Source organism: Crinia signifera, chromosome 5 (genome assembly GCF_055691185.1).
Source record: "Crinia signifera chromosome 5, ASM5569118v1, whole genome shotgun sequence".
Classification (NCBI taxonomy): domain Eukaryota; kingdom Metazoa; phylum Chordata; class Amphibia; order Anura; family Myobatrachidae; genus Crinia; species Crinia signifera.
In genome coordinates this window covers 157010414-157036748 of record NC_139221.1, presented here as the reverse complement: position 1 = coordinate 157036748, position 26335 = coordinate 157010414, and the positions used below count along the sequence as shown (strand labels likewise).

Genomic DNA, 26335 nt, shown 5'->3' with positions numbered 1-26335 from the left:
AAGCACCCAAGATGGTGGTTGTATTTCTAGGCTGCAGGTGTCCTTCTCTCCTGAATAAAAAGCAGACTGCTGTTTGACAGCAGGAAAGTGAGGCATCTGCTCTCTGTCTTCTATGGTGGAACAGAAAGTAGTGTAGAATGATTCTTGAGGGGTTAGGACTGGCAACTCACCTGAAATACACAGAGCACTGGCAATGCCCCCATAGTGACAATGAACGGGGCGTGGATTACGATTGCGGCATTACTGTGAGGCCACTTCCCATTTGGGGGGCAAGCGGTAGGGCCCCATGCAAGAGTCCTGTTTGCTGACTTTAATAAATTGGGAGATATGCCAGCATGCTGCAATCCTGGCTCCTACATCTACATGCAGATATCCACATGGGGCACGTGGCTGGCAGCGAGGGCGCTCCCGGGTCCTGTGGCTTATGATCGGAAAATTACAGATAAAACAGGCAGACCTCATTCAGATTTAGAGGAGCCACCTTTCAATGGATACAGGACTCTGAATCTGTGAAAAACCTCTTGTAAGTAAGTGCAGCATGGGGGGGTCATCCACGGGCACCAACAAGGAGAAGCGGTTTCAGAAAGCAGCAGCAGGTGAGAGAGGGGGGGTAGACGTAGAACACTTGGCACATACTTTATGGTATGTGTCTGTGGAGGGAGGGCAGAGGAAAATCATTAAGTAAACACCCACCAATCTTTTCACGTGTCTACCTTTTCAAGTCGACACTTTGACCCTGTTGACCTATTGCATGTCTATCTATTTCATGTCAACCTCTTGACCCTATCGACCTATTGCATGTCAACCTTTTGGGGTAGACCTGTTGACTATCTAGACCAGGGCTGGGCAATTGCGGCCCTCCAGATGTTGATGAACTACACATACCAGCATGCCTTGCATCAGTTTCAGCATGGCCACATAGCAAAACTAATGCAAAGCATCATGGGATGTGTAGTTCATCAACATCTGGAGGGCCGCAATTGCCCAGCCCTGATCTAGACACTGTCTAATAATCCGCAACCACCTGGTACACCGGTCACCCTTTTTCGCATCCCCTATTAACCACTGCTTCCATGTTGCATTAGAGGCTACTTCACTTGTTTTATGCCTCTGCAATGCTACTGCGCATGCATAGTCTGCTGTCACATGTGTGTGGCGGCCATTCTGCAGTAACTAGCAAGATAATTTGAGGAAACTGCGGTAGACGACCCTCGGTTTCGAGTGAACAAAATTGGGCTTACACAGTGAATGATTTCCTTTCTGATAATGTTGAAGTCTATTAAAAAATTGTCTAGAGTGTATGGGGCTTAATAATTGATTTTTTCAAGATATTATCTCAAAACAGGAGTATTCCCTATCTTGGTGTTTGCTCTTATTTACACATACATATGTTCATGTATTTGCTGTCACGCCACATGTAGATTTAATTAAAATGAACCTGAAAACCAAAGAAGTAATCGTGCAAAGCTTATTATATTGTCCCACAAGGAGGAGTCCTCAGGCAGACCGCCCTATAGAATTGCACATGGTGCCTGGATAGAGCTACTGTAGTTTCTTATCAGGGAGGAAGGTGGTTAAGATTGGAAGCGCTCTGGGAGTAAATTGTTTCTCCCCAGGAGGTTATTATATCTCACCATCTGCACACTTAAGTCTGCTTCCAGACAGTGGCATTGTACTCTGCGGCTCTCCTGCTGTAATCCACCTCCATGTCTATTCGCTTTGTGGTTACCCCGGCTCCCTCTGCCTCCGGGGAAGCGGGGGAGAGAGCAGAGGAGACTGAGCAACTGTGCGGCGCTACAGAAGACCCCGAGACCCAGGCGGATGTCTCACTGCCCGAGGCTGAGACGTGGGATGATTCTACTACAAGTGTACCCATCTTGGACTATTCCAGGGAGCCCAACAAATATGGCGAGTACAGCATCATTATCTTATCACTTGGGAAATAATTATATGACACAGAAGTATTTATAGATTGCTGCTGGAAAGCAACTGTGCATGGAACGTGTAGTCTCGGACTCGCACTGCTCCCAGCATGGAATGAATCAGGAGCCGGTTCTGGGGACTTGTGCTCTAGTATGTGATGTATGTGGCTGTATAACCTACAGTATAATTTACTATATAGCTGTCTGTTACTATAGGTGGCTATAAACCTGGTAAAGTTTTGTGGCTGATCTGAAGTCTGCATGTTACTATCAGGCATATAATTCCCTTATTTAGCCGTCTAGTAGAACAAACTTGTAGCAGCCTCATTATTAATAGCCTGATGAGGAGATTACAGATGACAGGCTTCCAAGTCATTGTGAGTGGAGAGGTGTGGGGCGTCCAATGACAACATATCCTGTTGTTAGCATATACTGACCATAAATCGTTAATCATAGGCACCCATTATTTGGGGACAATACTGATAGCGTTCCTTTATAAATGGCATTGTTATTTGAAGTTTCATCCATGATGTGTTTGTAGGCTGTTGTTGTGGTTTTTGTGTATATTGTGTTTTAATACACTCCACAGCAGCTTAATATTGTCAGTAATACCAAATCAATGTACTTAAGTTGCCTGTAAAGCGAATTTAAGTCCTTTAGGAAAAAAGTGAAATATAAAATTATTATTATTAATAATAATAATAATAATAATCATTTATCCTCTTCACTATCCCTTATTGTAGAAAGTGACTTGTGTCTATTGAATATTTTATGTCAGTGAAATGCAAAATTATAACATTCAATACTCTTCAGTGCTAAGAGTTCTTGACAAATGTGTTTCAACGTTTCTCTTAACAACAACAAACAAAGCACATAACACTATTGTGTGTTGGAGGTTACTCACAGGTCTAATGGAGGGATATATTATCTCTTGGAGACTTCTGTTTTTTTTTTTTTTTCTGGCGGTTTCTGTGAGATAAAATGTATTATAGAAGTTCAGTAAGCAACTAGCTATGTCATACTTGTTGCACATAATACATAATATAGGATGCCAGGCTTTGTTCTATTTTATTACTGTATTTCCAGAGTGGAAATCGCAATTTACAAAATTATTTGTCAACTCATGTTCAGGGATGTATCTAGTATATGTCAAAGTTCATACAACATACCTTAGTTTCATATTGTTTTCATTTGTTTATGTATTTTTTTTCGTTTTTAGGTCATTGAATACATTTTTATTATATTTGAAATAAATATGGATAAACGTTGTAGAACAAAAATGCACTTAATGGTGGATCCCGCGCATATCCCATCACACAGCACAAAAGGCAGGTATTCAATGCGGCCGGCGAGGGGGTTAAACAGCGAGGATTGCAGAAAACCAGCGATCCTCGCTGTTTAACCCCCGTGCCGGCCGCTCGCTCTATTCAACGTTCTGGGGAAATCCTCGCCATCACAGGACGGCGATAATTCCCCAAAACAGCGAGACCCGCGGCTAATGCAGAAAACTCGCTGTATTTAGCCGCGAATCTCGCTGCTTCTGGAGCCGCATACGCTAATTCCCCCTCGCTCAAAAAACAGAGCGAGGGGAAATTGGCGTATGAGGGGGCTGCGTTGAATACTGACAGGGTGAGTGGTGACCGCGAGCAGGAAGCTCTGCTCGCTGTCGCCCGCTCGCCCACAGCATTGAATACCTGCCATTTTATGTGCTGCCTGTACTTTTTGAACTAGATTTAATCTAGTTCAGAATGAATGGTGCTTTAGCACATCACATTTCATTGCACATCACATGCAATGAAATCTAGTTTAAAACGCACAGTGCGCATTGGGTACTTATGTAATATCTGGACTCCCGTTTTTCTTATGAGACCGCGTCCCCTCGCGGGGCTCGCTGCGCTCGCCACGCTTCGGGCACGGTGGCTCGCTGCGTTCGCCACACTATATAAAATCAACTCCATGCGTAGTTGGATAGTAGGGGTATGAAAAAATGGGTGCATTTAACATGGGAGTCCAGATAATACATAAGTACCGCGCATTGCACCGTGTATTAGGTGGGCCACCAAATGCTTTATGGACAATATTTTTAGTTATGTTACCTTTATGGATAACATTTTTAGTTACAAACGCTGCCTATCACTTCATTGCTAACATTTTTAATTATGTGTGCTACTTATCAAATAATGGTATTAGTAAGGTACGCTGCCGATCACTTCATGGATAATATTATTGATTGTACTGCCTATCGAGTCATAGTAATAGAAAGGTGCTCTGCCTATCACTTCATGGATAACATTACTGGTTTGGTGTGCTGCCTTCATAGATAGCATAATTAGTTACATGTTCTGTCTAGTTAGGTTATCACTACCATATATAGCAACAAAATGTATTGCAAAAAGAACAGAGCCGGCAGTATGGAGCTGAAGTACATGGGGTATACTTACCTTCCCCCTGTCCCCGCTCTAACCCTTCCTTCTAGCAGTCTGACTCTAACCTCCCTTCCCCTCCGCCACCGCAGCCTGAACTTAACCCTACTGATGTGACATCTGGTAATCCATTGTTTTCTGGGAATGCCCCCGAAAATGCAGGTGTTCCCTGGTCATTGGGAGGTAGGGATGCTGACGTCAGCTGCGGCCTCCTTCTCCCCACGGCCATCGCAACGCTGAGTAAATCCTGGCTTACTCGCCACTGCGAATAGAGGGGAAAACCATTTGATGGTGAGTGATTCTGAATGGTTTTCCCCTCATGTGCACGGCTGCGAACTAATTTCAGCCATGCACATCGGTGGAAATTCGTGAGTGCGGTGTGGCGTGGGGTGAAGTTTACCTGATCACTGGGCTCCGAAGATAATCCCGGCACACAAATGTATTAATCGATTTTGTCTCTCAGTGTTTGATTGATAGGTTGCCAGTCTTCCATTGCTCATCAGTCCATGATTTCCAAGTGCTATACCACTCTCTTTGCGTCTTAGAATTCGGAGGGTTTACCAATGCTCTGGAAACTGCAGCTTGCACATGAATATTGTACTTGTGAAGTTCCCTCCTCACTGTTCTTGTAGACACGAGGTGTGGAACATGGGAAATCAGCTCAGCAGTCTCTTTTGTAGAGTTTGTCTTCTTATTCTTGGCCACAATCATCCTCTCTGCCACTCAGTTTACATTTTTGTCCATACCAGTGTTTAGCTGATGATGTTTTTCCAGAACCAGTAGTTGCCATCATTACCTTTGATACAATTACTCAAGATATCCCAAATAAACTGGCTACTGGTGACAGATGAATCCACTGTCATCAGTAGCCAGATGCACCCTTTAGGCAGGCACCAACAAGTTGCATTCTCTGAAACAACGTTGAAAAAGCAAATGATCGCAGGTATGTCTGACCTTACTCAGGCTGCCTGTCACAGGGTGACTTGTGAGGCCAAGGAAACTGCACAACGTGGCATAGTCCTTGGTTTGGCCACTCCTAGTAAATTGGAGAAACATGCGCCCATTTCTTGAAATTATGGTCACTCCACTATGCCTGTCAGTCAGATAGAGGTGTTGGCAAAATGACAATGTGAACGCAGGACTCATCCTGCACATGTGGAGGATGGAACCTGCGTGTGAGCAGTTTCCTGACCATCGGAAAACTGCATGACTGATCTCCAATGCGATCAGTTGTGAATTAGTCCCATAGCCTTTTAAGCTCACTTTAAATAGTTACCATTATAGTACCTTTAATACTATATTTAACCTTTGGGTTTTTGAGATTCAAGTGCATGATTTTGAATTTTTATTTAGCATTAAACTGTAGTTGCCTTGTTCTTCATGTGTCTACCCTGTTTCATATTGTTGTGTCATCAACAATGAAAAATGTCTAAGGTCATGATACAAAAATGTCCGCCACCTGAAGGTAAATAAAATAAAGCAATGGTGGTTTCTGACTACTAACTTACAGGAGTCATTCCACATAAATATATATATTTTTTTAATAATCAAGCAACTAGGGCTGGACCACTCCACATGGATTTTCCCCTAGGGCCTGATTCAACTTTGTTAGCAAAGTAAAAAAACAAATTTTTTTTTTTGATATACTGAATATGGCCCCTAGTTTGTAATCTCTAAATGCTAATGCTGACCATACACTAGACCAACTTTCATCCAACTATCCAACTAGTTGGTTGGCTGGACTGAAAATCTCATACTGGACGAGAGCAAATAACAATCAGCAATTTACTTAAACCCAGGAAAATGGACAGAAACATCCATTAAATTGTTTAAAACAAACAACTACAGAACCATGCCTAAATCACAGTAATTGTCCGTTTCCAGATTTTGGTAGCAAATTACTAAATTAAAAATGACATTCACTCCCATCCAGTAGCAGATTTTTAATCCATCCAAACAACTTGTTGGATGGTTGGCGGAAAATTGGTCTAGTGTACAGCAGTGGTGGTTTTTACCTATGGGCTGCAGAGCTGCAGCCCCCCCAGGTAAAATCCGCCAGTGTAGTGAAGCCAAATGCAGTCTGTGAGACTGCACTGGCTTCACTGTGACTGGCAGTGACTTCCTATTGGAAGTCCGACCTGCCAGTCTCAAAGACAGTCCCATTGGGAGGTGTTCTCTCCCTCCGGGACGCCTTTGTGCGGGCTGCCATGCAAAAACGGCAGATGCGCATGCGCAGTACCTATATAGGTTCTGCGCACACGCTGTCCCGTGCCTGTAACTTACATTGTACAGGTGCCGGGACCAAAGTTGCTTCTATGGGCTGTTGCCCAAGCAGCCCATAGAAGTTGGCTGCATGTGTGGTACACATGTGTGCTGCGCATGCACCAGTCCCGGTGCTTGTCACTCATCCCAGCACAGGCGCCAGGACCGTGATGGGAGAGGAGGCAGCGGTGGCGACAGGGGGGTGCCTGAATCGCGGCACCCCCACTGCGGCCAGAGGCAGCCCCCCTCCCCCAATAAGGTACGAGCCGCCGCTGGTGTTACAGTATGGGGAGCATAAGCTTTGCTTGATCACAGATTGCAGAGTGATTATGCTGTCTGCCCCAATCTGAATGTATTGAATGGTAAGTTGTTAATCAACACACCCCAGGTTTTCTGCCATAATGTGACAGTGTGTGGTCCTGACAAAGTTAAAAACGAGCCCAAAACTTAATCTTGGTTAAACTACACCACATGCCGAATTTGGTGGAGGTAGACTCAAAACTCTGGCCCTTATTCTGATCGGTGCGGCCCGATCAGAATATGCGGCCGCAACCGTGCAGGCGAATCCCCGCCTTCCATACGGATCGCCACCTGCCGTCCGTATGCGGATATGTGGCGATCCGCATGAAATTGGACGGGGATACGCCTCCTCCATGGTGGGAGCAGCCCCTGCATTCGATGGTCGCCGAACATCGAATGCAGGGCCGCACGCTCCACCAGGTCCCGCAACACAAGACCACACGGACACTTGTCCGTGTGAAATCATGTATAGAGGCGGGCAGCTGACATCCGGCGATGTCAGATGCCCGCCCCGTACACACGCGTCACGGCCTCATTACCATGCATACGCCCCGCGTTTGCATGGGAACGCCCATGAAACGGGGGGCGTATGCATAGGGTAATGAGGCTAAGTAGCCCCTCACGCCCCTCTACGCCCCCTGTGCGGCGTATAAAGAATCCGTGCGGCGAAATCGCCTGCACATGCGCAGAGTGACCTCTGCACATGCGCAGACGATCAACATCGGCGGTCCGTCCGCATGCGGGAATTTCCGCACCGATCAGAATAAGGGCCTCTGACCGTGAATATAGGACAAACAGACAGGCACACTTTCTTATGCTGGCCACACATCAGACCAACTTTCCTCCAACCATCCAACTAGTTGCTTGGATAGAATAAAAATATGGAACTGGATTGGAGAAAATGTAATATTTACTTCAGAAATTTGCTCCCACAATCTGGAAAAGGACAAAAACTGTCGCTCGTTAATGTAGTTGAACCTGTTTGATTTAAACAATTTGACTGAATGTTTTTGTCCATTTTCCTGGGTTTGTGAACACATTTCTGATTGTCAATTGCTCCCATCCAGTACCATATTTTTATTCCATCCAAGCAACTAGTTGGATGGTTGGAGGAAAGTTGGTCTGATGTGTGGCCAGCAGATAATGGGAATTGTGGTTCAAACCACTTATTATACTTGGTACACGCCTCTCTATCACTAAGGAAAATGGGGAGAACAGATCTTATTGATCAGATTGAATAGTAGGAAAGCTCAATAATTCAAGGTAAACATTTGTGTTTAGGAATGGCATCTTCAAAAACCCGGTACTCCGAATATTGCAGGAAAAAGCATGTCAAAATGCCCATCTGAGGCTAATAAGACCTTTTTTTTCTGATTTCTTCTACGCTAACCATGTAAACCTGCTCACCTTGGCCCTTATTCTGATCGGTGCGGATATTCCCGCATTCTTACGGTGCGGTCCGCACGCCACGGTGTTTTGCCGCGTGCGGCCATCGTCCGTAGAAACGCCCACGTGTCCTCCGCATTCGGACGGACTCACTCTTTAAGAACAGGGCGTGTTTACGGACGACATACAAAGCATGCGTGTGCGGGAGAAACACTCCGATTCGGCACGGTATTACAGAGTATTACAGAGTATGCTCGGGAATACCGCATCCGAACGGGAGCCAAGCGGTGCTACCGCACGTAAGCGGAGTATTTACGCCAAACAACCCACTATGAAGTATCTTCTGCTATACATCACATGACCCACTTATTCAATTACCTATCCTCATAAAAAACTGCTTATTTGGAATTGGAATCAATTAGATTCCAATATATCCTTACAAGCATGCCTAACACATGCATTGCACACATTAACCCTTACAGCAATTGAAGTGCAATGGTTTGTATTAAAGCACTGACAAGCGTCCTATTAGTGAGTAATGAGTAAAGGAGTAGATTCTATTGGGTTCAGGTGTTAATGGTTGTAGTCATTAGGCGTACGTTCGCCTAGCGCATGAACGAGTGGTGTCCGCAAAGCAATAGTACACTTGTGGACACCGCACATTTCTGCCCTTTTTGATCGCGTGCATTCGGAGTGGTTTCCGAATGCACGCCCCCCAACATAAGTGTACTCCCCCGTGTCCGCCCATGTTTCCTCCCCGTTTTGCCCACTTTGAAACTACACCCATGTGTCATTCCGCATGACGCCCATAATACGCCCCTATTTCCCGAATGATAGCGGTGAACAGTTCTGGACGGGATCTGGCCGAACTGGTACCGAGTCAAGGCGTGGCACATGCGCGTTGCGTTCTCCACGCATGCGCAGACGCCGTAAACACGCGATCCGAAAGTATGCGGTAAAGTCCGCGTCAATCAGAATAAGGGCCCTTGTATCATGACTCATCCATGTCCAGCACATTCTTTTGTTTTACACTTTGTGTATTTTGTCATGTGTTCTCTTATGTTCCCTTTGCTGAGCATAGTCAATTATTATGGTTGTTGCTGATAAAAACCAGTTACTTATTGTAAAGTAGAAACTCTAGTGACAATCATGTTCACTTAATGTATATTCTATATGCTAAGCTTTAACTGGTCAAGTCACTATAATTTATTTATTAACAGTTTCATATATAGCGCACACATGTTCCGCAGCACTTTACAGAGAATATTTAAACATTCACAACCAAAGTGTTAATCCAGAGTTTTACCCCTTTTTCTGTAGCAAAAATAACCTGGGTAGATGCATGAGGTCGTCTGACCTGGGACTTCAACCCGGTTAGTTACCTGGGTTTATACCCAGGAGCAGAGGCAATGGAAACGGGTAACCCGGGTTGTCCCGTTCACTGCAGTACAGAGCTGCTACCCCGGACCTGCCTCCCAATGACATCACCTGCCCGGCTTTATGCCGAGTTGGGGCGCCAGTGGGAATAGGTTTGCAAGCAAAATCCTGGGTGGAAAAGGGGTATAAGGCAAAACAAAACCCTAAGAGTCTGGCTGTTTAAAATAATGATAGTGGTCATAATTTATAGATCCAGATAACATTTCTGGGTACTTGTTTAGTTTCACGGCGGCCTTACTTCTCTAAGCTACGTTATCAGCGTATAGTAAGCTACGTTATCAGCGTATAGTAAGCTACCTTATCAGCGTAGCCTGCCTTACTTGTGTAGTTTCACAGTGACTCTGCAGCAGCCCAGCGCTGACAGGTCATTGTGGCACTTATAGTTCCACAGACAAATAGACAGCCCGACACAGCGCTAACAAACGGGCGCACTTGTGTAGTTTCACGGCGCCTCCAGCTTGAACTACGTTGTCAGCGTAGTGACTCCGCCTACCTTGTCAGCGTAGTGACTCCGTGGCAGTCCAGCGCTGACAGGTCATTGGGGCACTTGTAGTTCCACAGAGAAATAGACTGCCCGGCACACCGCTAACAAAGGGGGTGTCTAAAATAGACAGCCCAGCAAACCGCCAACAAAGGGGGCATCTAAAGGGTGCGAGTAAAATGTAGACGCTATAGCGTATAAGTATAGCGCCGGTAAACCGCTAACAAAAGGGCGTGTCTAAAATTTAGACACTCTAGCGTCTAAATTTAGATGCCCCGCAAACCGCTAACAAGGGTGCATCTAAATTTAGACGCTAGAGCGTCTAAATTTTAGTCGGGTATAGGGGTGCAGCATTATTCCAAAAAATACACAGACCAAAAAAATGTCAAAAAGACTAGTAAACCTGTCCACTATCCACGCCAGCCCGAAGCGTGGCGAGCCCCGCGAGGGGATGTGGTACGCGTCCTAATGACCTTTTCATACACCCACTATCCACATCGGCGTGGAGTTGATTTTATAAAGTGTGGGGAGCACAGCGAGCCACCGAGCCCCAAACGTGGCGAGCGGCCTCGGATTACTTCACATGTGTTCCGCGTCCCATCATGGGGCATGCTGCGCTCGCCACGCTTCGGGCTGGCATGGATATTGGGAGTGTTTAAGGAACACATTCACACCTGTCATATCATACACCTGAGACAGTAATGACGATGGCATGTGTTAACTGGTAACTGGATTTTAGTTCAGATTAAGAAGAAGAATCAAGGAAAAATTATAAAATGACAATACAATGAATAATACGAATAAAAAAGACACAAGAAAATTAGAAAAAGTAATTCCTGGCAGAAACAGCAGCCGCTGACTAGCTGGTCGTGTGGAGGGACGCTACGCTAAGTACGTAACTGGCGCCTGTACTAAGCTGAGTAGAATTGCCTGCGCTGACTAGCTGGTCGCACGGAACACACAACGCTACCTCTGACTGACTAAGCTGCTGGGACCACGAGGCCGATTCTGAAAGGGACGCTACGCTAAGTATGTAACTGCCGCAGTGAAACTAAACAAGTACCCATTTCTGTTTATTATTATATTTATTATTTATTTATTAACAGCTTCTTATATAGTGCACACATATTCCGCAGCACTTTACAGTGAATATTTGAACATTCCCATCAGATGCTGCCCCAGTGGAGCTTACAATCTATATTCCTTACCACAGATACACGCATACACATTCACTCTTCTGTGAATTTTTGTTGGAAGCCACTTCACCTACCAGTATATTTTTGGATTGTGGGAGGAAACCAAAGTAACCGGAGTAAACCCACGCAAGCATGGGGAGAATATACAAACTCATATACAAATATACAAACTGTGCTGCCCATTCATATTGAAATTATTCCTTGTAAGAAAAACAAGCAATTCATTATTTTAAGCAAATAAATATTTTTTAAAGGGTTTCAACATTACAAAATAACACAAATATACATACTGTAGTTACAGTATATGCAATAGTTAAAGTAAAGCTTATTACATTTTCAATCTACTGTATGCAGTAAAGGCCCCAGTACAGTAGGCGACTTGTCCGACCTGATTTCCCCTGCAGCTCCCCGGGAGAGGTCACACATGATTTGTCACTTTATGTGCTAAGTTCTGCATGTGATAAATCGTGGGGATCTGCAGGCGGAGGGAGCTTGGAGCTGGGCGGGGTTCGCGGAGAGTCGGGCAGGGGGAGTCAGGAGCCGGGAGCCAAGCTGCAAAAAAAAACAACACCCATAAAAATGAATGGGAAGCCAGTGATTGGCTGAGAGCTCTCTCTCATTTGTTTTTTGTTCTTTTTTAAGTGCGCACGCTGCCCCTGCCCGCCTCTCTGCATCCCCTCCTGGCTGGCGACATCCCCCGTTCGCCACCTCACTGCGCTCCCCCAGCCCAGCTCCATGCTGCACATAATATTTCTCAAATCTTATGTGCAGCCCTTCCAACCTCCCAACTCCAAACCGATGCGCCCAGGGCCGCGCATCGAGTCATATGGGATGTCAAACACATGAGATTTGGTCCGATTTATCAGGCCAATCCTTCGGAATCAGGACAAATCAGACCATGGATCTTATTCTGGTTGATGCGCTCCCATGCGAATTCGCACGGGAGCGCAGTGTTTTTCTTCTGCGCATGTGCATGCGTATTTCTGCGCATGTGCATGCCTTGTGTGCAAGCGGCCATGGTGAATAGAGCCGTGTGTTCACATACAACAGTATGCGGGGGGGGGGGGGACATGGGGTGGTGGGCCAGGGGATGTGACCATGCGAATGCCCATCGTTTCATGGCATTTTCAGGTGAGTTGGCTCTCACTCATCTATATATATGTCTAGTGTCTGATTGTGTGCCTCCGAAACACTGCCATCTGTTGGCAGCGAGTTAAACTACATCTCTTTCTCTTTCACACATGCACAAGCACAGAGGCTATAACAAGGTAGCAGACTAGCTTTCAAAGCATTTGCTTCAAGCTGTCTATCTATTATCATGTAGCATTAGGGACCATCAATATCAGCGATGTCTTGCCATGGCCTGGTACCTTATTCATATCAGATACTATATATGCAACATACGAATTTCTATTATCATGTAGTGTTCAAATATTATAGCTGATACTTTTAGTGTGCTGGGGAAAAGAAACTACAAACAAATTCTAGACAGAACTTCCTTTTTGGCTTTTCCATCCCCAAGTCTGACCAATGCTTGCTTACCCTTTTGGAATGTCCTAGACATTACCTCATTTTCTTGTATTGTGAGCAGGATGAAGAACTGATGATGATTCACAAGCCTACACTCCTGCAAAATGTCTCAAATGTGTGTTATCACCTCCCAAGGCCTAACCGCCTGGCCTTCAGGGATATATATCCATGAAGGAGACATCTATGCACTGGTCTCGTGTAGGAAAGGTGTTTAATCAACGCATGGACTTTTGGTTCCATGAATGCATTGGGTCTCTTATTACATTTGTAGAGTAATTTTATTTTTTGAGATTCAAAGAACAAATTCCATGTTTTAAAAATCTGAGATTGAGTTGTTGGTATCCTGAAAAAATAATGGCACAACTGCTTTGTAATTTGTATTGTTTCTGGTAAATTGTATATGTATTTAGAGAAGGATTTTCAAGTGAGAAATATACTAGATAAACTTCATGTTTTCCACGTGTCATTGTTACAAAGCAGCAGCTGTTGTACTTTATTGTATGCCAAGGAGAGAGTGTGAGATTGCTTATGCTCTAAATTTAGAATTCACCTTTTATATTGTGCACAATTGTTTAGCCATCTGTACTTATTAATAGTAATAAGATATTGTAATGGTAAATAAGTAAGATGCTACGTTAGACCCACATGCTAATGAGAAACTTGTTTGTAAATGTCATTTCATTCCCACCTTATGAGTCTTATAGAGGTACAGTATCTGTTGTATGGCTTCATCAAATGTTGATGTTACTGTCCTTTTATGGGCCACGCATTCTAATACCACTTTTACACCACAATCCCTGGTCCTACACTTGATTTTGAACATGGGAATTTCCCGGGTCGAACCCTACCTCAGACCCCATTCACACTGCACTTTTACACTCAACATGGTCAGTGCCTTTTACACTCAACACGGGTCAGCCCTGCTTTTACATGTTGATGTCACTAAAAATGGCCTTCTAGGGCTGATGAAGATGAGGTCACATAGGAAAGGGAGGGGTGGGGTCTGCTACCAACATTGCAGCAATGATGGAAGGTGGAGTAGCTGTGTTTCAGTTTATGCTGTTCTTTTTAGCTATAGAGAGCGTGAAGCAGCTTCTTACACTGTGCTACCTACTGCAGACTTGGATGAGGGCACTCAGCATAATTGTTGGCTGAGAGGTCTAGATTTCTACACCAATATTTGTGCTGGATTGTGCTACACCAATATTTGTGCACCAATATCATCTATTGTCACTTCCATTTTGAGACTGACTACCATGCGAGATTGCAGGATCTGGGTCTGAGAACAGTGCCACAGAGATTCTTTCATGCAGACCGTGGCAGCTTTTCAGGAGGAGCAGAGGCTGGCCCACTTCAGGATGTCACATGCTACCTTCTAGTACATATTGGATCTACTGGCACCAGTCCTGATGAAGAAGACTATCAACTACCAGCTGCCTATTGCCCTTTGGTGGTATGCTACCCGTGGAGAGTACTGCACACTCTCCTGTTTGTTTGGAATTGGGATTGGCATGGTATGCAAGATCTATCAGGTGACACAGGCTTTTGTGAATATCCTGTACCAGCAGTTCATCTGCTTGCCGGAAGGACAGCACCTAGATGACACCATCCAAGGCTTCCTGAGGCATGGTTATCCGCAGTGTGCTGGTGCTATAGATGGGACCCACATCCCCATCATTGCTCCCCATGACAGCCCTACAGATGACTATAACTGGAAGGATTGGCATTCTATTATACTTCAGGCTGTTGTAGACCACCAATACTGCCAAGTACATCTTTACTGATAGCTTTATATCAACCATTTTACATTTATTAGGTTTGTCTTTAGCTATAAAAATGCAATCTAATTTTTTTGTAGTTTATTTTCTTTAGTTTTACAGATATCTTCATAGGATGGCCTGGACAGGCATATGATGCCAGAGTGCTAACTTTCAGCTGTACGAGATTGCTGAGGACAAGCGGGGTGGATGGCTTTTCCCTAGAGAGGATAAAAATATAATGTCAATAGTTTTTTTCTCCTTTGATAGACCGAGGTAGTATTTGCTAATACAAATATTCTGCAGTGGTTTAAACGTGACATTTTGCTCATCTTCATGACCACAATAATTGTACATGTATGCCTCCTCTGTGTTAATAGTGAAATTCTCAAACATTTTTATAGAAATCTTTGTTTGTAGACAGGGTGGAGATCACAGTCCACATACCTGGGGATGCAGCATACCCTTTGCTACATTGGCTCAGGCAGGGTTACACCCACAACCTAAGTTCTACACGGATGGCAGTGAAAAATGTTTTTTGGTTGTTTTAAAAGGACGATGGTGCTGCTTTATGAAGCAGAAGAATGTGGACCTACAATTAATGCCCTATAGAAGCCTGTAGCCTTCTCTTCACACGGATCCCTCCCAACATGCCCCACAGCCAGCGCCATCACTATACGCATACGCAGAGGGACTCCAAGGTCTCAGACCCGGAGGTCCAGGGATGCCATCGCATAGTACAGCTCTTATGGCAAGTGCCGTTTTTTGCGTTAAGAACTGCGTATGTTAGTGCATATGCAATTATTATGACTGTGGTAGATGGCAAAAAGGGTCAGCACGGAAATCTTGTGATGCTTGCAAGATCTCGCACATGCCAGTTGGAGCCGGCCGAGAGGTGAAGTGATATTCTGTGTTTCTAGGGTGATGCATTGTGGGGTTTGGTAGGGAGCAATCTCCCACTTTGGTAGACAAGCCTTGGGGAGATATTATAAGCTTTGGAAAGAGAAATAGTGGAGCGGAGAGTGATAAAGTACCAACCAATAAGCTCATCACCGTCATTTTTTCAATGCAGTCTGTAACATGGCAGTTAGTAACTGATTGGTTGGTGTTTTATCTCTCTCCACTTTATCTCTCTGTAAGCTTTGATACATATCCCCATAAGTATCTATCAGTACCAAGGGTTCTGATAGATATAAGAAACTACTTGCTAAAGTCAAGAGCCATATAGTGATTTTTTTTTTAGTATATAAGCTTTAGAAATAGTTTCTTAACTTCAAAGTGTCTATATCTGTTTTAAACAGGCATACCCTCATAGGACATATCTTACAAATGTTCAAAGTTTAATTATATTATTAATAATAATAATTAATTAATTAATTAATAACACACCATTCTACCTTCTACTTAATCCTGAGTTCTATAGTGACACTGGTTATTGAAGATTGATCTTAAAATCCATTTTCCCTGAGATGGATCAAAGGGGGGGGGGGGGGGGGGTTGTAGATCATCCTTGATGTTTTTGCTTAATGGGACATAAGAGCACTGTGTGCTGGGCTGCAAAGGATCCAGGGAGACTGTTGACACCGAGCAGAAGTAGTAGTCTCCTTTCTCTACCTGACCAATGTGATGCTGCTGTGGTCAGCGATATTGGACAGGTGAGAAGTGTTCTATTAAGGTGTTTGCACCGCCCCCATCCCCCCTGGATCCACCCCTTCAAGGCAGTGTAAACTTATGTCCTAAATTAAAAAAAATGACAAATTATCTGGAGAACTTGGCAGTGTGTACAAATGAAACATTTGTTTTTGTTGTTGTTTCCCAGGAGATTTCATTTTTCTGCATGCATTACCTAATTTAAGCTAAACCCTTCTGATACAAGTTCTGCAAGAGACTGTTGCTTAACCCCTTGAGTGGTGGGTTTTGCTGGGGCAGGACAAATCTACCAGAGCAGGTTTGTCCTGCCCCAGCAAAATCCACCACAGATCCTAGGAAGCCACCGTCCCCCCCCCCCCCCCTCACCTCCGCTCCGGCATTAGTCCATTGCCACCGCTTCCCCTGCCACCTGTCAGTCATCACAGCGGCAGACTCTGGGATGTTTCATGGTGGCTCGGGAGGACTCGAGCCGCACCGACCATCATCAATCCTGTCGCCTACGTCACTTATGCAAATAGTGAATGGCGGCTGGGGAGCTCTGGCGTACGATCGCCGGAGTGGAGGGGGTGAGTGGGTAGTAGGGGGTATAACAGGAGGGGAGGGGTGATGGGGGGGCCCCAAAGGTCGTGCGCCAGTGGTGCTCCGCTGGAGGCACCACTGGCGCACACCTAATTCAAAGTGGTATGCCCGGAAATTTTCCGGAACAGCCCGCTGCGGCAGGGCAGCTGAGCCCGGAAAACTTCCGGGCATACCACCCAAGGGGTTAATTTACTTTCTGCTATTTTCCGATTCATTATTACCAGAATATACAGAAATTAGTAGAATCTTATGTGATATTCTTCCTGACATTGGGGGTTATTCTGATTGGTACTTGTTTCCTAGCACGGCCACAATTGCGTCCATCGTGTACCTTAAAGTTAAGGGACGCGATGGACGCGATGGACCCGATTTCCTTTGAAATCAGGTCCATTTTGCCGGCAAAGGCAAAATCGGGGGCATCGCGTCAGTCGCGTGCATTAACATGGCCCCCGACGCGACCGACGCGATGGACGCGATTTTGCCATAGGCTTCAATGTTAAAATATTTTTAACATTGAAATCGGGAGCATCGTGTCGGTCTTGTGCCATTATAATGGCACAAGATGAGATGGACTTGATTAAATCCATTTTACATAGGAAACAATGTGAAATGGGCCAATATGACCCATTTCACATTGTATATGGCCCCGTCATGGTTAAAAAGTTACGCAACCCCATTGAAGTTATACGCGTCCCCTCGCGGGGCTCGCTGCGCTCATCACACTTCGGGCTCGGTGGCTCGCTGCGCTCGCCACACTTTATATTTTCAACTTCACGCCGACGTGGATAGTAGGGGTATGAAAAGGTCGGAGGACGCGCACCGCCGCCACTCGCGGGCTCGCTGCGCTCGCCACACTTCGGGTTGGCGTCAATCGTGGGGTGCCGTTGAGGGGGTAAAATTGGGGGTCTGGGGAATACTTTACATTGAATCCAATGTAAAATAGGGTCCCAGGGGCCCTATTCACATTTGATTCAATGTAAAAATCGGGTCGATCGCGTCGGTCGCATCGCATGCGATTTGGTCGCATGCGATGCGACCGACGCGATTTTTCCAACACGATCACCCCGCTACAAATCGGTGTGGCCGTGCTAGGAAACAAGTACCTTCTGATTCACTCGGAAAGGCACAATCGCTCTCTAATGGACAAAACCATATGCACTGCAGGTGGGGCTGATGTAACATGTGCAGAGAGAGCTAGATTTGGGTGGGGTGTTCTTCAAACTGATATCTATTTTGCAGTGTAAAAATAAAGCGGCACATGTTACATCAGCCCCACCTACAGTGCACATGGTTTTGTCCATTAGAGAGTGATTGTGCTCTCTATGCAGTCTGTGACATGGCAGGTAGGAGCTGATTGGCTGACTGTTTATCACTCTCCATTTTATCACCTTTGAAGCTTAGAGAATCTGTCTCAGGAGCTGATTGGTTGGTTGTTTATCACTGTCAATTTTATCACTTTTGAAGCTTAGTGCAGCTGACCCTATATCTGGAGGAGTGCTGGAATCAGAGGGAACAATATGAGGAGTAGATTCTGAAATCAACCGGAGAAGGTATAATGCGGTTAATTGGTCTGACTGATGTTGATCTTCGATGTGTATCCATCACCGTCTGAGACAGTGATGGATACACTGCAGGTTAGATACCACTAACGCAGACACAATGGGAATCAACTAATGATAACAGTTGCAGATGTTGGCTGATATCGACTAAGACTCTCTGACTGGTGACTAGTAGAAGATGGTGGAACTGTAGGTATTGAGCTGGAAGGCAGATGAAATAAGCATTGTCCGGTGGTGAACGAGGTGCTCAATGGTGAACTGTGACCAATGATAAACTGAGAGAAAGCTCTAGAAATTTGCTGGAAAGAATAGAGTGTACCAGTGTAAACACTGGAGGGAGCCAGGCACTGCAGAAAGATGGTAATAAGCACAAGCTGAAGTCAGCAAGATTTCCATAGGAGCATATACTCAGGAAGCAGCTACACTGGAGACATCATTACACTGACAGAGTGGTGGAATATTCCCAGCATACTTATAGTAAGCCTCCACGGCTGATAGGCTGCAGACATATGGTAGAATTGGGATAACTGGTTGGTGGTGGAATGTAATGTGACTGAGCCCGAGATGGCTGCACCCATGTTTGGAAACTGTAGGGAATCCTGGCATGTGTCGAAGGCCTGTATGCCTTTGACACATTTACCACTCCTGCCAGGGGAGTGGCATGCACCATTGAGCTGGGATGGATGCTGCAGGATGACCATGGGCCCCGCTGGCCAGGTGCCAGGACACCCGCTAAATGTAAACCAGGGGTTTCTTGGATGCACATCGCAGAGCAAGATGGTAAGATCATTGTGACACCCCACACTGTACTTATGTTAAAGATCTACACTGTATGACTAGTGAAATAATTTAGTTTTAATTATGGATCGTTTAAAATGGTATCCAGTCAGAAGGATGAGGGTAACCATGTTGAAATTCATAGGGGTATATCCAATTGCCCCAATGCATTGAGATTTAAGTCTTCACCAGGGGTGTAATTTGCAATGAGGACTATGGGAAATATTCAATTGAAAACATACATTGTACAGTATACTGTATAATGATCCCAAGCAGCATGATGTGTAGTATATAAAATCACCTGAAGCTTGGGCAACATATGTATTCGGGAAGCCAGTCCTGTTCACATCCATTATTGCTGTAGAAGGAAGGTCAACTTAGCCTTCAGTCGGGAGATCTATTCAGTAGAACAATAGTGCACCACCAAAGTAACCACTGTAACGTTTTCAGAAGTATTGCCAGTACACCAAGGGGAAGATAGAACTCTGAGAATCAGAAACTTCAATGTTTGACTAAGGAATTGGTGCAATGAGGAGAGATTTGGATATTTAGGTCAAAGTCAAGCTACCTGGCAAGACAGAGCCTTATATAAAAGTGATGGCTTGCACCCATCTTCAAGGGGAACGAGAATATTAAGTGAGAAGTTTGGAAGCTTCATAAGCAACTATTTAAACTAGCAGAGGGGGGCAGTGAACCAAATAAGAATGAAGAAATCTGCTCCCCCAACTTAGAGGTATTGTCTCTGCAGGCAAATGGAACAGGAAGCCTATCCACTGCAACAGAAGATAATGCCGATCAAAACTGAATAGATATAGGCAGAAAGATGAACATAGCTAACAGCAGGAGAAGCACAAACACAACTTTAAGAGCTATGTGTGCAAATGTTAGGAGCTTAGGAAATAAAATCCCAGAACTAATTGCAATAATGACAAGGGATGAACTGGATATTGTGGCTATTACAGAGACATGGTGCAATGAAAATCATGACTGGGACATAGCTATACCAGGATATACTTTATTTAGGAAGGACAGAATGGGAAAAATAGGAGGAGGGGATGCAATATATCTGAAAAAAAATATAAAGACTACCTTAATACAAAGTATTGAAGAAAAAAACTGAGGCCCTATGGGTGACCATAGAAACAGGGGAGAAGGCGATTCTTCGTATAGGGGTGATCTACAGACCACCAGGTCAGGAGGAGGAACTAGACAAGAGCCTATTGCAGGACATCAATAAAATGGCATTAAAAGGAGAGGTGATAATCTTGGGAGACTTTAATCTACCTGATGTAAACTGGGAGCTGCCTGTTGCAAGTTCCACCAGAAGTAGGGACATGCTGAATTCCTTGCAAGGAGAATCCCTCCAGCAATTGGTGAGGGAGCACACTCGTAAGGACGCAATATTAGACTTAATACTTACAAATGGTGACAGAATATCTGACATAAATGTGGGTGAAAATCTGGGATCCAGTGACCATCAAGCAGTATGGTTCAAAATAAAGACAGAGACTGACTCATCGCACACAAAAACAAAGGTGTTAGATTTTAGGAAGGCTGATTTTGTAGAGATGGGAAACTCTGTAAGGGATTCTTTGGCAGAGTGGAGGAACTTGGAAGGTGTGCAGGATAAGTGGGAAAAATTAAAAAGTGCAATTCTAAAAGTAACAGAACTTTGTGTCAAAAGAGTTAGGAAAAACACAAGAAAAAAAAAGCCATTGTGGTTTGCAAAAGAAGTAGCAAGTATTGTGAAAGCAAAAAAGTAGGCCTTTAAGAAATTTAAGCAGACGCAGAAGAATGAGGACAAAGAGGTGTATCTTGTTAGACAGAAGGAGGCTAAGAAGGTAATCAGATGTGCAAAAGCACAGGCTGAAGAGAAAATGGCCCAGTCAGTGGGTAAAGGGGGGACAACTTTTTTTTAGGTATATAAGTGAAAGGAGAAAAACAAAAAGTGGAATAATTAGACTGAAGACAGAGAGTGGAAGTTTTCTTGAGGGGGACAATGTAATAGCAGATAATATTAATAATTATTTCTGCTCAGTATTCACTGCTGAAAGAGAGGTGAAGGGGCCACAGTTAAGTTGCAAGTATAGTCAGAAAACTGAGGGAGAAACAAGTACATTTACAGAGGAGAAAGTCCTCACAGAACTCTCAAAACTGAAAGTGGATATATCAATGGGGCCAGATGGGATACATCCAAGGATACTAAAAGAGCTTAAAGGGGAGCTGGTAAAACCAATAACAGAATTATTCAACCAGTCACTAGCTACTGGAGTAATCCCAGAGGACTGGAAAACAGCTAATGTAGTCCCACTGCACAAAAGTGGAAGCAAGGAAGAGGTAAGCAACTATCGACCAGTGAGCCTTACATCAGTAGTAGGGAAATTGATGGAAACACTCTTAAAACAAAGAGTTGTAGAATATCTCAAAACCAGCAATTTACAGGATCCAAAACAGCATGGGTTTACTGGGGGAAGATCATGTCAAACAAATCTTATTGACTTTTTTGACTGGGTGACTAAAGTAATAGATCAAGGTGGGGCTGTAGATGTAGCTTATCTAGACTTTAGTAAAGCTTTTGACACTGTCCCACATCGCAGACTGTTAAATAAACTTGAAAGCTTGGGATTGGATTCTAAGATAGTTGAATGGATAAGAGCGTGGTTGCAGGACAGAAAACAGAGAGTTGTAGTAAACGGAGTACAGTCAAAGGAGGGAAAGGTTACAAGTGGAATACCCCAGGGATCTGTACTTGGACCGGTGCTTTTTAATATCTTTATTGGTGATATTGCAAATGGAATTGTGGGTAAAATGTGCCTTTTTGCAGATGACACAAAGGTATGCAACAGGGTAGACACACCAGGAGGGGTAAAACAAATGATTGAGGATCTAGGTAGATTAGAGGAATGGTCAAGAGCATGGCAACTACAGTTTAATGCCAAAAAAGGCAAAATCATGCACTTGGGTCTCAGAAATCCAAAGACTAAATATAGTATTAATGGCACTATAATGGAAACTACTGAGGAAGAGAGGGATCTAGGTGTCACTATTTCAGGGGACTTAAAAGCAGGTAGGCAATGTAACAAAGCAATGAAGAAGGCAAGTCAGATGCTTGGTTGCATAGGGAGAGGTATCAGCAGTAGAAAGAAAGAAGTAATAATGCCACTGTGTAGGTCATTGGTACGACCTCACCTAGAGTATTGTGTTCAGTTCTGGAGGCCATATCTCCAGAAGGATATAAATACATTAGAGACTGTACAAAGAAGGGCAAATAAAATGGTGCATGGCCTACATCACAAAACGTACCAGGAAAGACTAAAATATCTTAATATGTATACTTTAGAGCAGAGAAGGGAAAGGGGGGACAAATATATCAAGGGTTTTAACAAGGTACAGGTGGGAGACATTCTTCACAGGAAGAGGAGCAACAGAACACGTGGACATGCACTGAAACTAGAGGGAGGAAGATTCAGGGGAAACGTGAGGAAGAATTACTTCACAGAAAGAGTAGTAGATAAATGGAATAGCCTACCATCAGAGGTGGTAGACTCAAATACAGTAGTACAATTTAAACATGCTTGGGATAGGCATATTGATATCCTTACAAAAAAGTAAGGATAAAATATGGTTTGAGGTAACATGTTTAAAAAAAGGGCAGACTAGATCGGCCAAGTGGTTCTTATCTGCCGTCAAATTCTATGTTTCTATGTTTCTATAAAGTGGTTATCTTATTTTGCTTGGACAGCACTGTAGCTTGAGCCAGAAATGAATCCTAGAAAGAGATGTGCAAACTCCAGGAAAACATGCAATTGTATGTTAAAAACACAAATGTGACTCTGAAGGTAAAGTTTACAGATTTAAAGCAATTTTAGTGGCAAAAGATTTTTCTCTCAGATATAGTGAAGATTGTGATGCCAATTTTGCACCAGAAGCTATACAGATCACTTTCTACATATCACCATAGCTGCATAAATCATAGCTTAATGTGTGGAAAAAAACACCAGCAGCCTGGTCCTAATTTTTGGTCCATCCTAGAACCCAATTGATAACAGAATGAATATAGCGATGGATTGGACCCTGTACATGCACCTATAGTAACTAAATGTGACACAATCACATATAAAAATGTGACAGTATAAATTAGAATACTACTTTCTTCCAGTTGCTTGATCATTACTTAGTACGTCCATCCAAATTAAAGTATAGTATATAATAGATAAAAAGGGAGACAAGCGCTACAATTGCATATAATGTTTTGCAGAAAAATATCAATACACTATAATCCACACAGGATACAGAAAACACAGATAGTGTAAAATGGAACATCTGCCAGAAATGAGTAAATATGAGGCATATATGTATTCTATGGTTCGAGGCTTTGTAACCCTAAAAACCCAGGACCTGCTGCTGCCAACCTCTGGAACTGACTAAAGATAGCTCCACTCCAACTAAAGATAGCTCCACTCCAACTAAAGATAGCTCCACTCAACAACTATTTCAAGCTTATGCTCTTCCTCAAGGCAATGTGTAGTGGGGTTAAAAAGATCACTTTTTATAGTATGGAGGTAGATTACTTCCTGGTTGAGTCTGGTAACTACTTTTGTTTCAGTCATCTTATTTTATTACTAAAAACATACATAGATATGAGCAAATGTGTATGGTTGACCTGGTTGTTAACATTTACCACGACCCTATAGGCCTCAGGTTGTTCACTATATACCCACAATGGTACTCTTTACCTAGAAGGGCGCCCGTCGTGGTGATCGCGGGTACATTTATGTCTGGCCGCGACGCGACCGACGCGATGCCCGCGATTTCCCATTGAAACCCATGTTAAACATGGAAATCGCGTCGGTCGCGTCGCGGCCGGCCATAAATGTACCCGCGATGCCCGCGACGCGATGCACCCGATTTCCCATAGGAATCAATGTTAAATGGCCCGACCGACGCGATTTTACTGTTAAATGCCTCAATGGACCCGATGTGGGCATAGGAAACAATGTTAAATGGGCTACAGAGCCCAAATAGGCACAATTAACCCTTAAATGTCCCCCCAAATTTTTAACGCCACCCCACGATCCACACCAACCCGAAGCGTGGCGAGCGCAGCGAGCCCGCGAGGGGCGGCGGTACGCGTCCTCCGACCTTTTCATGCCCTACTATCCACGTCGGCGTGGAGTTGAGAATAGAATAGTGTGGCGAGCGCAGCGAGCCACCGAGCCCGAAGCGTGGCGAGCGCAGCGAGCCCCGCGAGGGGACGCGGATACCTTCACAGTTATACGCGTCCCCTCGCGGGCTTCACAGGTGTCCGTGGCGACGCGGACACCTGTGAAGCCCGCGAGGGGACGCGTTTACCTGTGAAGGTATCCGCGTCCCCTCGCGGGGCTCGCTGCGCTCGCCACGCTTCGGGCTCGGTGGCTCGCTGCGCTCGCCACACTATTCTATTCTCAACTCCACGCCGACGTGGATAGTAGGGCATGAAAAGGTCGGAGGACGCGTACCGCCGCCCCCCGCGGGCTCGCTGCGCTCGCCACGCTTCGGGTTGGCGTGGATCGTGGGGTGGCGTTAAAAATTTGGGGGGACATTTAAGGGTTAATTGTGCCTATTTGGGCTCTGTAGCCCATTTAACATTGATTCCTATGGCCAAATCGCGGGCATTGAGGCATTTTACATGAAAATCGCGGTCAATCAGCCTTTTTTCAACATTGTTCCCTATGGGAAAATCGCGGTCATCGCGGGCAGCAGATTTTTATGTACCCGCGATTTACCCGCGATGCCCGTGATGACCGCGATGACCGCGATTTTTACCCCCGACGCCCGCGATTCCAATCGCTGGCGCCCTTCTAGGTAAAGAGTACCCACACAAGATTCCCCAAAGTAGTATTTATACATTAATAAAACAATTGCCATTTTTAATAAAAGTTTGTCACCTTTAAAAAATGAACATGAACTCTGCTTGTGGAACGCACAATGTTTCTGGACTTCCGGTTGATAGGCCGCATACTGAAAGTGACTACCTTAATCCGTGCTTCTGGGTTTCTGCTGAGAATAACTTGTTTCTTTCTTTCTCCTGCTTTCCACTGTGTGTAAACAAATGCACATTGTCTCTTCCGGTTTCTGGGTGCACTCATATATAGCACCATGTAACTGGTAATCCATGGTCCACAAATTCATATCTCATATTTTTTTGTAATATGGGCCCTTATTCAGATCTGTGCGGCCGGAGCCGCATACGGTGCTCCGGCCGCACAAACCAATCCCCGCCCACAATACGGATCGCCACGGCCGTCCGTACACGGACGGCTGGCGATCCGCATGAAAATGGTGGGGCGTACGCCTCCACCATGGTGGGAGCTGCCCCCTGCATTCGATGGTCTGCGACCATCGAAGGCAGGGCCGCACGCCCCACCAGCTCCCGCAAGCTGAGACCACACGGACAATCGTCCGTGTGAAAGCTTGTATGGGGGCGGAGAACTGACATCCGGCGATGTCAGCTTTCCGCCCCCATCACTGGCGTCATAGCCTCATTACCATGCATACGCCCCGCGTTTGCATGGGAACGCCCATGAAACGCGGGGCGTATGCATAGGGAAATGAGGGTATGAAGCCCCTCACGCCCCTATACGCCCCCTTTGCGGCGTAGAAACTTTATGTGCGGCGATTTCGCCTGCACATGCGCAGATTGACCTCTGCGCATGTGCAGAGTGAAAACATCGGCGGTACGGCCGCACGCGGGCCGTACCGCTCAGTTCAGAATAAGGGCCATGGTTATTTGTTATAATGGCTACTCCAATTAAGAGATTCATAGATGTACATGCATTGTTATACATGTTAAAATGTATGCAGAAAGACACATACTGTGTGCTTTAAAATAAATTACTTGTTTAAAATGATTAAGTATAAAAATACACATTAAACTGAGCATTACTATCTGCATTGTAGACATAGTAACTTAAATTTTATTTTAATCTTGCTCTGGAGGTGGTTTATGAACTGATGGTGGTTTATGGTCTTTATCAATAGCAATACTTCTGTTTATTGCAGGGTTGCCTATCCTCCCAGAATGGCCGGGAGGGTCC

The 26335-nt window shown here is 44.7% G+C and overlaps 1 protein-coding gene across 1 annotated transcript in view; it reads left to right on the top strand.

The window, feature by feature from the left end:
- Window positions 1-1546: 1546 nt before the first annotated feature.
- Window positions 1547-26335, top strand: part of SLC12A7 (solute carrier family 12 member 7) — a 267868-nt gene continuing 243079 nt past the window's right edge. The window contains exon 1 of the mRNA XM_083188158.1: window positions 1547-1908. Coding sequence (XP_083044284.1) covers window positions 1707-1908 — 202 coding nt within the window. The 5' untranslated portion in view covers window positions 1547-1706. The remainder of the gene's footprint in view (window positions 1909-26335) is intronic.